This window comes from Lagenorhynchus albirostris, chromosome 15 (assembly GCF_949774975.1).
Source record: "Lagenorhynchus albirostris chromosome 15, mLagAlb1.1, whole genome shotgun sequence".
In the NCBI taxonomy this organism is placed as follows: Eukaryota; Metazoa; Chordata; class Mammalia; order Artiodactyla; family Delphinidae; genus Lagenorhynchus; species Lagenorhynchus albirostris.
In genome coordinates, this window is record NC_083109.1 from 23,862,764 (window position 1) to 23,882,481 (window position 19,718).

Consider the following 19,718-nt stretch of genomic DNA (forward strand, 5'->3'; position numbering starts at 1 on the left):
CTCCTGTGCTTTGTAACCATTTAGAAATTAAGGTTGAGAAAGTAACAACCATGTACCTTGTTTTTCAGGACCTTATCAAGCTATGCAGATCTTGAATATTCAGATCCCAAGCAATAAAACTGGGACTTTCAAAACACATAAATAAATAAATAACTAATAAGGAAGAGTATTTTTAAAGGCATTTCAATGTAGCAAGCCTCTCTGGTGCATTAAAAGTTTGAAGTGATTTATTAAAATGAGATGTAAGGATTATCTCATGCCTTGTTTAGGTTGGCTTTTCATCACAGCTGGAACATGCTATACTCATATGTTCACATCATTTTCTAAAAAAAGGAAAAGAAATTGTCCATCTTTTCATATTTTATTATTTTTCCTTTTCTTTCTTCTTGGTACTAACACAGTTTTCTCTGGACCTACCAAATGCACACACACGCACACACAGAGTTTTATTTCTTGTATTTTGTGATCATTGCTGAGAGAGCCTCAGTAGATCTTTTAGTCATAATGCGAGTGAGTTACATGCACACATGTGTATTTGGTCTCTCCATGTGCCCTTCTCTCTTTCTGTCTACTTCCACCCGTTTCTGTGTATTTCATATAATATTGCACAGTGAGCTCATTTCTAACATTAAACTTAAATAGACTGGCTGGGGCTTCCCTGGTGGCGCAGTGGTTGAGAGTTCGCCTGCCGATGCAGGGGACACGGGTTCATGCCCCAGTCCAGGAAGATCCCACATGCCGTGGAGCGGCTAGGCCCGTGAGCCATGGCCACTGAGCCTGCGCGTCCGGAGCCTGTGGTCCGCAACGGGAGAGGCCACAACAGTGACAGGCCCGCGTACCGCAAAAAAAAAAAAATAGACTGGCTGATGTTCAGTGCACACTAGTTTATTGCCATGCAGTGACTGTGTAGCCCATGGTGTTGACATTGCAGAGTGTTGCTGATGTCATTACTAACCCCTAGAAAGACAACTAAAACCTGACCTGCCATCTTTTGTGCTGCATTGTAGCCTTATGGTGAATTTGATACATTCCTTATGCTTCAGTCAGCAACTCTAGGCACGCTTTATCATTCACTCATTGCAACAAATCCTTATTAGCCCTGTTAACAGCTTTGCCTCAGTAGCCTTAAAGTTTATTCATATCTTCATTCTCATCAGTTCTTGTGTTACCCATACCAACCTTCTTCCATTCTCCCCTCCTACACCATAATTATACTTTTTTCCCTCCAGTTTACCCAGGAGTGGGGCTTAGCTTATGCTAGAAATGTATGACGTATTAGTAATTGGCCACTGATCACCCATCTCGTAGCCCATCTCTAGCGACCATTGTGATCAGGAGTATCTGCATTGTGTTTACCCAAGACCGTAGTAGCATTCGCCCAGCCTCTACAGGTAACCTGAGGTATAGGGCATATGAAAGGGCAGCCACATTATTTATGGTGTTTGTTCCAACATAGATAAGCAATGGAATTGAACTACTCTGTATTCTAATCTTGACCCACTATTTCCTAGCTGTATAACCTTAACCTTCCCAAACACCACTTTCCTCTTCTCTAAAGTGGGGACAGTAATAGCACCTATCTCAGAGAGTCACTGGGAAGGATTAAGTGAGCTCATATGTATAAAGCTCTTAGCATAGTTCTTGGCACATGGTAAACAGTGAATTATGGGAACTGTTTCTGAGACACTTTTGTAGACTGGGGAGAGAGGAGGCTTTTCAGAAGATATAATTTGTAAGTTATGTTTTAGAGGTTAAGAAGGAGTTAGCATCCCAGTGGATAAAGAAGGGAGAGGGATTCCTGGCAGCAGTGTGCTTGAGAGCTATAAGAGCGCATGACATGTTTGTGGAAATTGCACATAGTTTACTCTGACTGAGGGTGAGATAAAAGTGGGGAGGTGGGAGGAGGTGAGGCAGGAAAGATGACCAAGAACAGATCACGAAAAACCTCACGGAGCTCACAGAGGAGTTTAAACTTGATCCTCCGTCAGACCCTCCGTCCACATAATCTGGTTCCTCTGTTAAGCAGTCACGTAAATGTCTTTAAGAGCAGCAACAGGGAAAAGGGGAAAGAGGGCAGCGGATTGGCCTCAAATGAACTGGCATCTCTTTAAAGCAAATATTCCTCCTTGAGAATACTACATTAGTTAAACATGTGCCTTGCAAGATTCATTATTGCTTTACTTGTGTTCCCCGTTGGTTGTCTCATTCATTAATCTGCTGATTAGTAACCTTGAACTCTTGTGTGCCCCACTCCCTGACCATTTTTGCATTCCCTTTTCAATATACTGTGCTGGTCCCCCTGGGATGTAAACTCCAGGACCTGTCCCTGGCCTGCTCATGTTTGTTTCCTTTGCCCCTGGTGCCTGCTTCTGCTATAACATCTGTAGTATGTGTTAAGTAATCCTTAAGGTAACATTTTTATTATGTCATAAAAAGTGCATGGCAAATATATTATAACTTGTGGACTTTGTTTAAAAATGAACGGATAATTTATTGAGTGTGCCACATGAGCCTTGCTCCCCTCCCCATTTCGGCCGAGACTTGCTGCTCGTTTAGCCTCGCCTCCTATTGAGTGCTCCCACCCTGTGACATGCTAGGAAAGCAGACCCATGGTTGGCTAGAAATGACATCATAGTTTATGTACTCAATAAAAATTTAATTAAGTCATTACAGGAATTGCAGTCATCATTTAACCCTCTGATTTCTTCTGTTTAGTTTATTATTAAACATTCAGTAATACCAGTCACTAAATCCTGATGGCTTATAAATATCTGCATGAATTTTAATAGCTTAAATAAATGGGAAAATATGAGTAACTGATATACAAGGAAACTTTTCCTTGTGGTGGTGCTATATGTATGGGTTTTGTTTTGTTTTGAATAGATTTTTTAAATTAATTAATTTATGGCTGCGTTGGGTCTTTGTTGCTGTGCATGGCCTTTCTCTAGTTGGCGGTGAGTGGGGGCTACTCTTCGTTGCGGTGCGAGGGCTTCTCATTGTGATGGCTTCTCTTGTTGCGGAGCACAGGCTCTAGGTACGCAGGCTTCGGTAGTTGTGGCACACGGGCTCGGTAGTTGTGGCACACGGGCTCAGTAGTTGTGGCTTGCGGGCTCTAGAGCACAGGCTCAGTAGTTGTGGCACATGGGCTTAGTTGCTCTGCGGCATGTGGGATCTTCCTGGACCAGGGCTCAAACCCGTGTCCCCTGCGTTGGCAGGCAGACTCTTAACCACTGCGCCACCAGGGAAGCCCCTTATATATGGTTTTTTAATAAAAAGAAAAGCATTATGGAAAGGATAAGAGTTTAATAAGAGAACAACCCAATGCTAACCGGGGAGAGTTTCTCATCCGGTTTGTCCGTCTATGTATTCATGGGCAGGGTGCTCCATATGGAATTATCTGGCAGTGAGGACACAGAACCTGCGCACCAGCAAACAAAAGCTTAAGTGAGGGAATAAGATCCCAACAGAGGTTCACCAGAGGGAATATCCAGCTCCCCTTGGCTGCTGGGCTGGCTAGAAGGGCCCTTCAGGGCGAGTCCAGTAGTTCAGGAAGCTGCTCTCACTTACCCTCACCTGTTGCCTACAGATCATGTGTCTGCACTGATGGAGCTTCCACCCTCTTCCAGGAAGGGCCCTTTTCATGATCTAATCCAGCCTGGGTGATGATATCTGAAAACCATTTCTAGCTGTGGCAGCTTGCCATCTCTTAGCTAGAGGTGAGGGGGAGAGGCAGCTTATAGGTCACTGGAGTTAGAATATAGGACCAGGAGGCAGAGGATCCTTGCTAATAAGGAATTCTACTCCTGCTCTCCATTCTTTCTGGGCAGTAGCCAGCCAGAATGCAGGTGCATCCCAAGAGGAGAAAGTATGTTTGTATGTAAACGAGCCTTGTTGGAAAGCTGGAATTGAAATTTGCAGATTAATGTGTTGGTGATCTCTGGAAATGCCCTGCAGATGGTGAAATAGGGAAAGCGTTCGTCCAGAAACCAGGTTCTTGTGACCTGCAGAACAAGTCCCTTCCCCTTTTGGGTCTCAGTTTACCATTTCCTCAAAGGAATGAGCTAGGTGATATCTGAGGGCCTTTCCAGCTCTAAAGCTTACTGGCTTGATGCAACACATAAGCCAGCTCTGCTGAGCAGGTTCAGTGAACGCTTACCTCTGAGAGATGCTGCCTTTGTGCTTGACTTCTCTGACATTGTCCTTTTGTGGCTCTGGTTCTTCTTGCACAGTTAGGAGAACGACTAGTATGGGAGTAGGGAGAGCCTCAAGATGGGCATCAACAGATCTGGGTTGTAGTCCCATCCTCTCATTACAGAAGGAATTAACTCTAGCTCTGGCTTGTTCCTTGATGATTCTTTTACCTTAGCCCATTCTGAAAGATGGTGCAGTAAGAAGTTTGGCAGTTCTGAAATTTCAGAAACATGGAAGGTACTCAGCAGTAAAAAAGAGGAAACAAACAAAAGGATATTATTGGATAGAACACACTATGTGTGCTACTCAGGCCTTGTGAGGATTCAGTCATCAGCATGCCAGTCTTAAACCCTGCTCTGGCCAGGCCCTGGCCTAGGTGTCAGGCGTGCTGAGATTCATCAGACAGAGTTTCTTAGAGGACCTTTGAGCAGCTCACAAACTAGTGGGAGAGGCAGGTACAAAAACAACTCTAAAGTGTGTTGTGCCCCCAGGAGAAGTGTAGACAGAAAGCTCTGGGAACACAGAGGATGGATGGCTATTTTGGCCTAGGGTGAAGGTGGGGTGGGAAAGGTCATGGATTTCATAAACAGCTGCATCCAATCTCACATTTTCCAGTCTTGAGCTTCACAGTTCTCTTTCCCTTTTTGAAAATTGTCCATGACTATAAAGTATTGGAGCTGGTTTTAGTTTTATATAAACAAACCAGAAGGTATTACTCATAATTCCTTGCATTTGCAGAGCACTTTGCAGCTTACCAAGGCTTTCAGTGTACATTGTGGAGTGAATGAATGAATGAGTGAATGAAGTACATGCTAATTCATTTGCTCTACAAACCAGCTCTCTGTATAGGGCATTTAAAAGACGAGGACAGGGCTTTCCTGGTGGCGCAGTGGTTGAGGGTCCGCCTGCCGATGCAGGGGACACGGGTTCGTGCCCCCGGTCCGGGAAGATCCCACATGCCGTGGAGCGGCTGGGCCCATGAGCCATGGCCGCTGAGCCTGCGCGGCCGGAGCCTGTGGTCCGCAACAGGAGAGGCCACAACAGTGAGAGGCCCGCGTACCACAAAAAAAAAAAAAAAAAAGACAAGGACATAGACTCAGAGTGGTTACTTGACTTGCCCAAGATCACGTCCTATGTATACAGCAGAATTATGACTTGAACCCAGTTTTCTGACTAAATCCAGATCCTTTCACTACTCCTTTCTGCCCTCCTTCAGAGACCAGTTATGAACCACAGGATGAAATCATTCAGTATTTGATTTATTATCCAAAGTAAAATTATCTTCCTGCAGGCAGGAACCTGATGGAATGTCAGGCACATGGACTTTGAATTCAGACTGACCTGGAGGATTTATCACTACTTTTCTGTGGGATCTAGAGCAAGTCACTTCACCTGTTTGAGTCTCAGTTTTCTGTGTCTTTAAAAGCATGACTATAGCATATCTGCCTCTCTGAGCCCCGGTGACAGAGGAGATGATGTCCATAATTTCCCATTTCCAGTGTTCCTGCCCATTCACCCTCCCTGGCACTCCCCATTTTCTTTCCTGCCCCTGCACTTTGTACAGCTTATTCCCTGTGTCTAGAATGTCCTCTTTCCTCCCCACAACCCTCTCTTGTCAGATTCCTCCTCCTCTGAGGTCCACTTAAACATTACCTCCTAGAGAATTCTTCCCAGCCCCACCAAGTGGAGACCATTATACTAAAATGTATTTATCACTCACCACCTTTGGGATAGAATTTGAGGCAGTACGTTGCAGTGTGATTATTTTCTACATGTCTGTGTTTACTAGACTGTGTGCTCCTCCAGTCAAGAAACGTTTCTTTTAATTTGTGTTCATAGTATCTAGCACAAAGCCCGACGCGTAGTTGGGGCTCAGTTCATAAAACTGAGTTACTGCTTTGTATAATTTGGGACCAGCATCTAAAAGAAGCTGTCAAATTGGGGAGAATCCTGACAGATCAGGGAAATGAGGATGGACTGGCAGTTTGACCTGTTAGGGGCCCTCTTTCTCTGTTCTGCTAAGTTAAGAGCCAAAAATCATACTTCTTGGGTTTTTCCTTTCTTTCATACTTTTGTTTTTGCCATTTTGTTTCTGTAGGTTAATTCCTATATCCTGAAGAAGAACATGATGCTTATGACAAATAATTTCTATGTGGCAATCTTGGGATATGATGAGGTAAGCTTATTTACCAAGCCTTAGGCAGAACAGTGGCCCCCCCAACAAAGGCATTTGATGAGAGCCTCTGAGAGAAGCTTCAGGGGCCACCGTCACTGCCTGCCATTATGGCTTAGTATTTTACTGTTTCCTCACCTTCACTGACTCAGCAACTAGAATGAGTGTGCCCAGCAGTTTGCCTAGCACTTGAGAAAGAAAGCACTAGGTAATATGGTCAGATCATTCAACTAGTTGGCATTTATTGAGTGCCTGTGGAGTGCTGGATGGAGGGACAAAGGCAAATCAGTCACAGTCTCAGCCCCAGATGCGTTCAGAGAGAGGAAGACATGCACACATCAACATCACGGTCAAATCACACACTTCTTTTTTGGTTTAATTATAAAAGCAATACATACTCATTTAAAAAATACATAAAACTGTGCATAAATGGTTGAAATAAAAAATAAAGGGGCCCTTTCCTCTCCTGCCCAATTCTCTGTCCCAGAGGAAAACTTTCTTAATAGTTTATTGGGTGTCCTTACAAGTGTTACCTGTGCACACACAAGCACCTATGTATTTATTTTCTTCATGCAAATGTAAGTTACACTGCATATACTACTATTCTGCAACTTGCTTTTTTCACTGAGCAATATATCTTGGGTATCCTTCTGCATGAGAACATTTAGATCTATCTCATTTTTTATTGTAAAATTTACATAACATAAAATTTACCATTTTTAAGTGTACATTTTAGTGGCATTAAGTACATTCACATTGTTGAGCAGCCATCACCACCATCCATCTCCAGGACTTTTCCTGATCTTCCCAAATTGAAACTCTGTACCCGTTAAATACTATTCTCCTATTCTCTCCCCTGCACCAGCCCCTAGGATCCACTCTTCTGCTTTCTGTCTCTATGGTTTTGACTACTCTAAGTACCTCATGTAAATGGAGTCGTACAGTTTTTGTTCTTTTATGATCGGCTTATTTCACTTAGCATAATGTCTTCAAGATTCATCCATGTTGTAGCATCTCTCTCATCTTTTTCTCCTCAACTGTTATAGAAATTTCAGACACATGGAAAAGGCAAAAGAATGGTGTAATGAACCTGTATGCATACCACCAGGATTCATCATACCTCATCTTTTTAACAAACCATGTGCTTTTATATTCATTTTGTGGTTACCTTCAGATTTAATGCAAGCATCACCCCTTCTGAGACACAGGCCCAAGAACTTCCCCCCCAGGCCCAAGGCCTTCTGCCCTTCCTGGGCTCCACAGCACTTGCTGCATTAGCATTAACTGTCACCCCACTGGGTGAGGATTTCTCCTGTGTAGTTACAGTGTCTACTCTGTATTTCTGTTGCCTGGCATGGGGCTTGGCACATGGCAGGTGAAGAGTGAAGAAGGGAAGAAATGCATAAAGGATGAAAGTAAGAAACTAGAGTTCAGGCTGGAGGAAATGTTATCAGCCTGTAGATAATAATTAAAGCCAGGACATGAGCTTACAAAAAAATTAAGTTAAATGATTTGCTTAGGGTCATAGGACTAGTTAAAATTGAGGTTTCCCAATTCCCAGTCTACTAAATATCCTCAGTTATAAGAGAGCAATTAAGACTGCGTACTGCATACATCATTAATTCAATATGAGCTTTGTGGGGTGGGAATTGAGAAACACTGCTTAAATCTATGCATCAGTTGTTAAATTAGATACATTCTGATTTCAGAAACCTTACAGTATATAAAAGAATGAGGCTTAGAATTGAAGAAATATAATTTTCTTTCTCTTAACATTTGTTTGTGGTCTTTATTGCAGATGGCTCAGTTGTTTCCTTTTACCCACATTAATAAAGATGTTCTGTCCCCCCATGCCAAATCCATCTTGGAGAGCCATCTTAGAAACATGCTTGAGTGCAAGAGTCACCTGGGGTGCTTTTAAAATCTAATTATTGAGAACTGCACTAAATATTCCAATTCAGGGCTTCCCTGGTGGCGCAGTGGTTGAGAGTCCGCCTGCCGATGCAGGGGACACGGGTTCGTGCCCCGGTCCGGGAAGATCCCACATGCCGTGGAGCGGCTAGGCCCGTGAGCCGTGGCCGCTGGGCCTGCGCGTCCGGAGCCTGTGCTCCGCAACGGGAGAGGCCACAACAGTGAGAGGCCCGCGTACCGCAAAAAAAAAAAAAAATATATATATATATATATATATATTCCAGTTCAGTGGTAGTGGGGCCTAGTGTTTCAACAAGCACACCAGGTGACTTTTCAGAGTGGGAAAGTTTGGGAAATAGACTAATTACCTGGGACACTTTAGAAATACCATTATTTGGGCCCTGTCCCTCAGAAGTTCTGGATTTAACTGTAGGTGGGCATCTGTAGTTTTAGAAGTTCCCCAGGTAATTTAAAGGTATAATTCTGGAACAGCTTTTCTTATATTTTAGTGTGCATGCAGATCATCTGGAGTCCTAGGTAAAATTCAGACTCTGACCCAGCAGGTCTGAGGTGAGGCCTGCGATTCTGCGTGGCCCACGAGCTGTAGGGGATGTGCAGCCATTCTGCAGGCCACACTGGGAGTCACAACGTTCTAGAGCTGTGCTTTCCAGTACTAGCCACATGTGGCTGTTTTGATTTAAATTCATTAAAATTGAAAATGCAGTTCTTCAGTCACACGGGTTACATTTCAGGTGCTCAGTACTTGTTTGTGGCTAGTAGTGGCTACTGTGTTGGGCAGTGCAGCTGTAGATTGTTTCCATCATCACAGGAAGTTCGATTGGACAAGTGCTGCTCTACAGCACCCTGTTCCTAGAATCTTGCTTGGGTTGTGCCCCAACCCTGAACACTTTTGGAACCTTCCTGTTTTCTACTACATTAGGTCCAAATTCCTCCATGGAACTTCCAGGCCTTCTGTGAACTGTCCCCATTTGTGACATGTCCTGTCCACCTTTATCTCCCATGGCCCTCCAGTGTGTAGCCTTCTTTCTGAGTGAGACGATTTGCCTCACTGCTCCACAGATAAGCCGTGTCTGATTGAGGCTGTCCTGGACAACCAGGTGTGGGGGGCAGTAGCTGAGGCTGTCAGCTTTGAACCTGAGGATTTCAGGGTCTCACACTTGGTAGGCATTCTCTCTGTAAATGTTCAGTGAACTAATATTATTCTCTCTTGCTTAGAATGTCCTGTAGCTCTCCAAATAGTCTCCATTCTTAAGGCCCCCTTCTCCACAGAGCTTTCCCTGACCTCTCTAGGTCTGTGTTTTTCACCCTGAATTTCAATATCCATCCATCCATTTAACAGGTATTGATTAAGTGCCAACCATGTGTGATGCACTGGGGATATGCTGGTAAATAAAACAAACATGGTCTGATTCTTTCCTACCAGAGCTTATCTCTTAATGGAGAGACAGGCAGTAAATAAGTAAACAAGCAAATAAATATCTAATTACAAATAGAGCACAGTGATAGAGAATAATGGGGTGGGTGTACTTAGTGTGGACTGGGAAGGTCTCTGAGGAGTTTTCATAGACGCTAAGACTGAAGATTGAGGAACCAACCATGTCTTGACTATTCCTCAGAGTCTCCTGTACAGATTAGCATTTGTTCATTCTCCAGGATTTAATTCTGTGCTGCTGTTTGATGTGCTCTAGCTTTGTCCCTTCAACTAGATGGCAAGCTGCTTGTGAGCTGTGACCGTATCACTGTGACTCTGTGTTCTTACCATCGTGCTAAGCACGTAGTGGTGTCAGATCAGCCCTCACTGAGTGAGGCTCCACCACTTTAAACTCTTAACTATAACCAGGGTCCTCCGGGGCCAGGACAGTCCCTTTCGCTGCCTCTCAGTTACTCTAGATCTAGGTGTCTCAATTTCCTGAAGGATGCTTTTTTTGTATCGTGAGGGAAAACAAGTAGGCATCCCAGTAGATTGTGGGAAAATTGCTATGCAAACTAATTTTTGCCTCCTAGGCACCCCTTTTTCTTTCCCACTTCCTCTCTCAGACCAGTTTGTTTTCACTGACTTACTAGAAGTGTGGTGGAAAGAAGGCAGAAGTTGGGTTCGTTGATTTATTCAGCCATTTGTGTTGCACTCCCACTCTGTGCCAGGTACCGCATCCTGACTAGAGCCAGTCAGCATCATCCCTTGACCTCACCAGTGCATTCTGGTTCCAAATCTACCACCAATTAGCTAGAGAAGCTCTAAGCCTCAGTGTACTTACCTTTCCAACGAGGGTAATAGCATCTGTTCTTCCTGGCATACCTCGCCATCAGAGCCAGGTGTGTGAAGGAGCCCTGACAGTCTGGAACAGTCAGGTTGCTATCATTGTTAATCTGAGTTCTGAGTCATCCTTTTCCTTCTGACTGATTATGGACTTGGCCCTTCCCAGCCATCTCACCCATCGCCAAGGCTGCCTGTTTGCGGCAGGCCGTGGCTCCCGGGGCTTTTGCTGTCCTGTGCTCTGGGCTCATTTTCTAAGTCCTTATAACACTCGCTCCCACTCGTGTTCCCTCTCGTGTAGCGTATGTGAGTCGCTGCCAGCAGCACTGCGGCATGTGCCCAGGGCACTTCAGACACAGGCAGGCTGTTGTGTTAGCAAATAGCTTGGAGAACAGTGATGTGCCTGAGCTTGTCCTTGGCTCCTGTCCCCATCTGCCAGAAGAAGCTGGTTTTCCCGACTCAGCCATTGTGCCAGGACAGTCTCTTGGAATTGTAGGGGGGTTTAGCAGGGGGCATTTGGGACAGGTGGACGGTTTTTCCACCAAACTGTCAGTACCCCATACTGGACATGGCCCTTCCTGGCAGCAGGCCTAAAGCCAGACCTCATGTATTGCAGTGCCTCGGGGGCCAGACCACAGCATGACATCGAATAAGTGATCCTGGCTCTTTGTGTAATGATTTATCACTTACAGAGCCTTTCATGGCCATTGTCTCTTCTCACAACTCTGTGGGATAGGTTTTAGTTTGCTTGTTTAGGTTGTGAGAAACTGAGGCTCAGGAAGGGCTAGTGGCTTTCCAAAGGCCACATAGCTATCAAGTGACCGAGCTGCCATTTGAACTCAGGTGGTCCGATCCCCAGATCTCACTGTTGTTTCAACTGTATTCACAGCTGCATGCCAAAACAAGCTCCTAATCTTTGTACCTAGCATAGTGCACTTAGCAAAACACCTGTGTGTTATCTCTTATCATTCAAAGGTGCTGTAAGTAGGGCAGGCATTTTAGTCTCTGTTTAATAGATGAGGAGGTCAAGACTCAGCTTTATTAAATTGCCCACCGTCTCTGAGCTTGGTACTGGCAGGGCCAGGACTTGATCCCGTCTTCTAACTGACTTCCAGGCCCCAGTCAGCACTTTGTCTGGTTCCGTACACTACCTTGGCACCTGGACAGAGCAACTTCTCAGGGCCTTTCCCTTTAGTCACCCTTGCCCAGGAAGCAAGACCCTCCTCTCTCCCTCCTCAGAGCTCCAAGTTAGAAAATGGCCCTAGTCCAGGATGAAGGTCTCTGTGATATTTGGGCTTCCCAACAGAGCTCTCTCTCTCCTCTGTGCCAGGACAGCCGACGTTAGGCACACACAGGCTCTGAGCATTCCCCTGGGGCCTATGGCTATCCTGCCGAGCAGCCTGTTCCTCTGCTTAGGGAGAGGCTGGGCCAGCCATAGCCAGCCCAGAGCTGGGTGACAGTGAGGCCAAGGTACCTGGCTCTCATTGCTAAAGAGCTAGCTGCCTTGCAGATGTGTGTCCTTGGACCAGGGGAGAAGGTGCAACCTACACTCACCTCTGTTCTTGGGAAGAAATATATACTCACAGTACTCCACGCCCATTCCTTGTGGACGGCAGTGGAACCACTGCTGCTCCCATCTCTCTTCTCTGCCTCTCAGGTGTTGCCTGGGCCTGGGCAGGCTGTAGAGGGAGTTGTGGCCTAGGAGGGTCCATCAGACATGTGCCCCATCTCTGTATCAACCTTATTAGCCAGTCACTTGGCCCCTCTGGGTCCCATGTTCTTCCCCTGTATAAAATGAAGGGGTCAGACTAGATGCTCTCTGAAGACCCCTTCCAAGCTCTACCAAGTGCTGCCCCATTTCTCTCTCATGGTATCTGTAAGGTCCCTCTGAGCTGATTTTGTGTTGCTAGCGTGTTCACAGTATCCCCAGCTTTTGTATCCTGGCTCTGCCGTATGCCCCAGAAGAACAGTTGTGCTGTGTATTCTAGGGGGTCCTTTCAGATGATCGTGGGCTGGCTGCTGCCCTCTGGAGAACCTTCTTTAACCAGAAATGTGAAGACCCTCGACAACTTGAATTGTTGGTGGAGTATGTGAGGAAACAGGTGAGCAGTCCTTCCCCTCCCCTCCAGAGCCTCCTGGACAACAGGTCCTTCCTGAGGTCTGTGGATGTTGGACTTTCAGAGGATCATGAGAGGTTGAGTTCCCAGAGTCCAGTCTGAGGGAATTCTGACCAGATCATGTGAGCAGTGGGCACCGATCAAGAACACCTTCTGTGGATCCAGCCATGAGCCAGGTCAGGGGCCAGGGAGTAGGAATAGAAGAGTAAAGGGCACCGAGAAGTCTGCTGCTTTTATAAACCTGTTGTCTCTCATTCACTGCACATTCGACTGTCTGCTGTGTGCGCAGTGCCGTACTGATCCTGGGCACACACAGTCCTCCTGTAAGATAGCAGCATGGGGTGCAGTAAAGCTCCCCTTAGGTACCCACTTTGAGCCCCAGGATTCATGTTTCCAGCTCCTGGCTTCCAACAGGACTGGGCTCCAGGCAGCATTCCACAACATCCTGTAAGCCTCTTCCCACTGGGTGCTATCTGTCATCAAGCAGAGTTCCCCTGCTTCATTCCTCACCCCTCTGGCTGCCCAGGGCTCCCTGACATGAAAGCTTCTAAGAGAAAGCTCCAGGGTGAGGACTGCTTAACTACATAGTTTTCCTCGAGCCCAGGAAGAATTCACTCCTGTGCTCTCTGCCCCCGGATCCTGTATTGATGGGAAATCCATACATTATAGATGAGGGAGAGCTGAGTGGCAGGGAAGAGGCACATGTAGGCTTTCCCAGGGTCTCCCAGTGAGTCAGGCTGTGCAGCTGGTCTAGAGCCCCCAGCTGGGTGATTCATGCAGCCACTGGAGGCCTCAGCTGCTCCAGACCGCTCATCAGCTCAGGCTGTCCCATGAGTCACACCTTTGCTTCACGGGCCTGGCCCCTGGAGCCAAAGGGGCCTCACCTCACAGTTATTCTCTTATTCACCTGTGTCCACGGCCTTCAAGCCTCCAACGGCCAGGAGAGGGAAGGCCAGGCTCTGGCTCCAAGGAGAAGACAGGGCCAGCGGGCCCAGCTGGTTGATTACTGGAAAACTACATACTAAGGCTCTTCAGAGGGTAGAGAACCCCAGAAGCCAGGACTGCTGTTTGACCGTTCTTCAAATCTGCCAGATCCGGGAAGAAGGCACTGTGGCCAGAGGACCCCACCCACAGAGAATTCTGAGACTCACACTGTTGACTCGACTCGCCCTCAGACAGGAGTAGCAACTGGCAGAGCAAATGCTGTGTTTTCTGAGAGACCAGCCCAACTTTTCCATCTACCGCGGTGGGCTTGTGCCAGGGGCCACAACAAGGGCACAGCTGGGACCTCTCTGAGGGCCCTGAAGGAAGGGGCTGCCACACCAATAAGAAGGCCCAGATTGCCCCAGTGAGAGGCAGGCACTAGGAAAACAGTGATGGAGCTCTTAGGGAAGCAGCGAGCTCTGATGGGGACCCAGTTCTGTCAGCAAACCTTTTGAGCACCTATTCTACCAGCCTCTCTGTTGAGAAAGCAGAAATTAGTAAGACCCAGTCCTGCCCTCAAGGATCCAGCTCATGATTTGGCAAGGAAGCCAGTCAGGCACAAGGCTAACCCTGGAGTAAGTCAGTCTGCAATGTATACAGGCAGGAGCAGAGTCTATGAAAGGCTAAAGAAAGGAGGGACTAAGTCTGAGCGAGTGGATCGGGGAAGGCCAGGAGGCTAGTCCTGGGCCATGATGCCAGTTGGTCTGGTAGATGGCCTGAGGCCCAGTCAGAGATCATGCTGAGATTTTCAACCCAGGAGATGGGCATAGTGGTGGCATTAAGGACAGAAATGGAGTAATTGGAAAGAGGAGTGGCTTTTAGATGAGATAACAGGTCAGTTGACCTCCTTGCACTGGAGACATGTGGAAATCCAGACCTGAGGTGTGTGTAAGAGACTGGGGGTGAGTGTGAGGGTCTGCAGCCTAAAAACAAAGCAGCGGGAGTGAAGGAATTCTTGGAAGAGGGAGTCGATGCAAGGCCTAAGATGAGGCCTTTGGACTCCTGCCACCTCTCCTTTCCCCCCAGTTGCCTTCTTACCCTCAAATGGAGCCTCATCTTTCTGAATCCAGTGCTGACTCCTGCTCTGATCCAGCTCTCGCCCTAGAGTTTGCCTGTGCACTTGAAAGCATTTGTCCTTATTCATCTCCTTACCAGCAGAAGCCTGGGAATCCTCCCAGAGGTGGCCTTTATCCCCTAAGACTTGCCACTTGTTAGAGCACCTGCCTCTTGCAAAACTGCCCGACCACACCTCCCTGCGCTGCTCCTGTTCTCCATCACAGGTGTCCCCTCTCCACATTGTTCAGGGGGATAAACTCCCTCAGTCATCCTAGAGGGGTGAAGCTGGGGCCCACTAACCATGGGGTCAGGGCCCACTAGAGGACAGTAGAAGCATACACATTTTTTTTTTAAGTTCCAGTGACTAGCAGTGTCCTTCATCCTGTGAGGTACACGTTACTATTATGGGCCTCTTTCTCAGACAAGGGAACTTAAATCTCAGAGAAGGGAATTGGCTCACCTTGGGTAACATCGCTACCCTGAATGGGCAATCAGACACACAGTTCTGGTCCACAAAGTCAGGGCTTGTGTGTCAGACATTTGTCCATTCAGAGGCACAATGGGGAATTCCCTAAAGCCTGAGAAAGCTTCCTTAGTGACTTGTTTCTTCGAACCCCCTTAAATGAAATAATCCGGGAGATCAGAGACCACTACCCGTGCCCCCCCGCCCCCACCCGCCTCAGGCTTGGGAGCTGGGATGGTCAGTAGCCCCTCGTGCCCCCGCCCCGTTCTCTCCTTTGGGAGGCTGGTTCCTTGTGCCATCTCACGTCCATCCTGCCCTTGTCCCTTTCCTGTTTCCTGTTCTGATTGCAGATACAGTACCTGGACTCCATGAACGGTGAGGATCTGCTTCTGACAGGGGAGGTGAGCTGGCGCCCTCTAGTGGAGAAGAATCCTCAGAGCATCCTGAAGCCCCATTCCCCAACTTACAACGACGAGGGTCTTTGATGGGCTGGTCCCTCCAAACAGCTGGCCAACTAGCTCTGAGGAACTGCCAGAAGAGAGGTGGCTGTTTGGCCCAGGAAGTGGCCTGAACTGACCTTTGAAAAGCATCTGTCAATACTTGGCCCCATTTGTGTTGATTTTCCTCTTAGTACGCCCAGGAGTCTGATTGGGTGGGGTACGGTGCTGGGAGAACCCTTAGCCCTTCTAAGGTGTCCTCTCCCTCAAGAGAAGCCCTGAGAAAGAGCTCCCCTGCCCACACTCCCCAGGTCCCCTCTAGGAAACATGCGATTGACAGCTTTTCCCAAAGGCCACAGAAGGGAATGGGGGTAGGTTAGAAAGGGGACACCCCCTCCCCCCCAAGGGCCCACTGTGGCCTAGGAGCAGTTTGTAATTCTTCTGAGTCAAGACGGGTAACCACGCTCTGTCCTCCGGCGTTGAGCTGTGGGGTTGAGTTGGCCATTAAAAGAAACAGAGACTTCTCTCTGCCATGGCTCTTTATTCCTGGGTCTTTTAGAAACTTACCTGGGATGGTGGATGCCACGAGCTGAGGAGCACTGCCCAGCTCAGTTAGAGACAGGGAGGCGGAGAGGCTCAGGGGGGTCTCTGCTGCTGCTTCTGCCTCCAGCTCATGGAGATGTCACTGTTCTGGCCAAGGTACAGCCTTCCAGGCCACGACCTTGGGGACCCAGGAGGCCTCTATGGCCAGGGGGCTTGTCACATCCTGAGTCATTTGGAAAGAGGCCTCAAGAGGAAGGTCCCTTTGTCACACACACTCCCATTGAACTGGGTGAGGAACATGCTGCCTTTTCCTCTCTTGGCTCCCCCTTATACGAGGTACTGGGGAGAAGAGGAGAACACACTCTTCCTGGCTTCGTTGCTCCGCCCCAGGACCCAGCCCCGTGCCCAGCCTTCCACCCCCTTCCCAACTCGAGGAGCATGTGCTGCAGAGCCACCTTGGTCTGGGCACTTGAGGACCAGTCCCCTCCTCCCTCTGAGTGTGGGTCATCTCTGGGGGAATTTTCTTTAAATTGAAGAAAGGGGGCGGAGAACCATATTGCCCCTCCCCCCATCAAACTTCCTTCATTTAACTTGCTATAAAATGAGTCATATAAAGAAACTCTATAAGGGTGAGGTATATCTCACTTCTGTGAAAACATTACAAATCAAACCACCTTCTCTGAGTTTATTTAAGATGCTTTTGTTGCACAAGGAGCTCTAGAGTGAAGCCTCCTGTGTGTGTGAGATAATAACACCTTGTAACTCATTACAGCTGGGCACTATTTACATAAACCAGAGCTGGGCCAGGCAGGAATTTGCTGATTAATTTATTTTTAATGGAGTGAAGTATACCATGCACCAAAATAAACTTTACAGTGTGTACCTAACTGCTCCTGGAATGGATGGAAAAATTAATGGAACAGATTTGGCTCTCAACTCTACACATTAATTTATATATAAAAGTTATTTGAGCCTTAACCCATTTGCTGCCCAGGGCAGCTCCCCAGCCACAGATCCCAGCCTGCAGCACCAGTTCAGCTATCGGGCTTGCTTTAGAATCATGGCATCTCAGATTGGAAGGACCGTTAGCGGTCATTTAGTCCAGCCCTGGTCCAGAACTTGACGCCCTTTCTCAACATCCCAGTTGCCTATGTTCATACGGGCCCTATATGAATACCTCCAGCAGCAGACAGCCCCCACCTGCAGAGCCAAGTCCTGTCTCCATAAGAAGAGTAATCACCAAACACTGCAACTTATGACACGCAGCCATGTTTCAAAGAGCCAGTCGATCTGTCATGTCTGTGATGTCCCGAAGCCCTCACTTCCTGCCCGTAGGCATCTTTCACTGACTACACCCGCCCCCCCCCCCAAATAAAATCCAGGCTCCTTGGAAGCTGCAAGGCTTTTCTTAGTTTGATCCTTGTTTGTCTTTTTGAGTCTCTAACCCATTTCTTTTCTGAGCAACTGAACCACTTGGGGTTACCTGAGGAGACTACCCTGTATGTTTTCTCTGCCTGGAATCCTGTCCGCTCTTCTGACTAAAGAAATTACACATGTCCCCTAATACCACCCTCTCCTGTTCACCCCAGGCAGTGTTCTCCAGAGGAGCTATTTTTTACATACCCACTCTCCATCCTGCACTGTGAGCACCTTCAGAGTGGGCATTGGTGTTTGGATCAGTCGCCTTTGTTTCTCCAGCGTCCAGCAGCATAGCTGGACCTTAGTAGGCATCAGTGTAAGCTTTGATCAATGAAAGAAGGAATGAATGACTAAATCACCAATCATTATCTATACAAGCCCAACAAAAAGCCCCTTTCTGGACCATTCTCTCAGTCTGTACTACAGTTCAGCTTATTTTAATAATTCAGTACGAAGTACCTCCTTTGGCCTTTGAATAGGAAGGAAAGCCAGATGTTCTTTCTCTAGCTAAACTTTTTCTATTGCAAATTATTATACAGAACAAGTGAAAGACATGTTTTCTTTGCTCTCAGGGAGATTGCTCTCTGGGAATAATTTTGTCCTTTATTTGTACTCTGTATATGTCCAGAAAGGATCACAGCAAATTAAGAGACACAGGTGTAAAAACTGCAAAACGATTGAAACAAAGTTTAAGAGATAAGGGCTTCCCTGGTGGCGCAGTGGTTGAGAGTCTGCCTGCTGATGCCTGGGACGCGGGTTCATGCCCCAGTCCGGGAGGATCCCACATGCCGCGGAGTGGCTGGGCCCGTGAGCCATGGCTGCTGAGCCTGCACGTTGGGAGCCTGTGCTCCGCAACGGGAGAGGCCACAACAGTGAGAGGCCCGCGTACCGCAAAAAAAAAAAAAAAAGGAGATAAGATGCAAGTATTGGTAGGTTAGAAAACCTAGCCCGCTAATAACCAACTTTCACGTGACTTTTTCAGCAATTTATAAAGTGTGATCTCAGGTGTGCATTGTCTCGCAGCAGTCTTGTAAAACAGGTATTGTTCTTCTGATTCTTATCCCCTTTACACAAGAGACGAGACGGGACTACAGCTCAGAGAGGCCTGGAAGATGAACCAGGGTAAGAAGGGGCCTAGAGTGCCCAGCCCTCATCTTCATCCCTGGAGCCCTTGCTCTCTCCCCACCCCACACTGCTTCCCACAGGTCAGTGAGGAAATCTGCAACTGAGTATAAAACCTTGCTCTGAGCTCCCTGGAAGCCAAAGGCAGAAATGAGACAGGCTGAAGGTTATGTACTTCCCATTGTCACATGAAAGGAATTATACTTATTCATCAGAAGAAACAAATGTTTTCCTTATAGGGTCTTAAAATGAGAAACACTGAACAATGTTGTGAACAGTACCCCTAAGATTTCAGATTTGCCTAAAATTTTAAAAATTGCAAGTATTGCTTTCTTACATCAAGCTGAGATTAAAGCCCAGGCTACACTTCAGCCAGTGTTTTTTGTGTTTCTGTTCTGCGCCAGATGCTGCTTGGCGTTTTCAGTTAGTATCTCATTTAATCCTCAGTGACAGTTCTGTGAGGTAAGTGTTATTAATAAGTTCTTGTTACTGCTGAGGGGGACTGAAGCTCAGGGAAGCCCAGATTTACCTTGCATGCGGACTCAGGCGGTTCTGACACCCAAGTCCAATGCTTTTAGTTGTAGAAAAGGAGTACTAGATGGGGAAAGGGTCAGTTGTGCTACATTAAAAAGTAAAAGGAGGGGCTTCCCTGGTGGCACAATGGTTGAGAGTCCGCCTGCCGATGCAGGGGACACGGGTTCGTGCCCCGGTCCGGGAAGATCCCACATGCCACGGAGCGGCTGGGCCCGTGAGCCGTGGCCGCTGAGCCTGCGCGTCCGGAGCCTGTGCTCTGCAACGGGAGAGGCCACAACAGTGAGAGGCCCGCGTACCACACACACAAAAAAAAAGTAAAAGGAAAACTAAAGCAGTATTCCAGCCATGTGGGCTTCTGTGGGCGCCTACACATACTAACAGGAAAAGTCAGAACAAGGGAGTTCAGGTTCAAGGTTCAGAAAAGCCTTCGAGGAGTTGGAACATAAAGGATGGGCAAGGTTTAGGTAGCTGGAAAGAAAAATAGGAAGTGAGG

General features: G+C 47.3%; 1 protein-coding gene across 2 annotated transcripts in view; it reads left to right on the forward strand.

The window, feature by feature from the left end:
* The window catches only part of LOC132505142 (ubiquinol-cytochrome-c reductase complex assembly factor 1), a 90,986-nt gene extending 73,471 nt beyond the window's left edge, over window positions 1-17,515 (forward strand). For both annotated transcript variants that reach the window (XM_060123049.1, XM_060123050.1), the window contains 3 exons: window positions 6,290-6,367; window positions 12,539-12,652; window positions 15,521-17,515. In XM_060123049.1, coding sequence (XP_059979032.1) covers window positions 6,290-6,367; window positions 12,539-12,652; window positions 15,521-15,655 — 327 coding nt within the window. In that variant the 3' untranslated portion in view covers window positions 15,656-17,515. The remainder of the gene's footprint in view (window positions 1-6,289; window positions 6,368-12,538; window positions 12,653-15,520) is intronic.
* The last annotated feature ends 2,203 nt before the right edge of the window (window positions 17,516-19,718 follow it).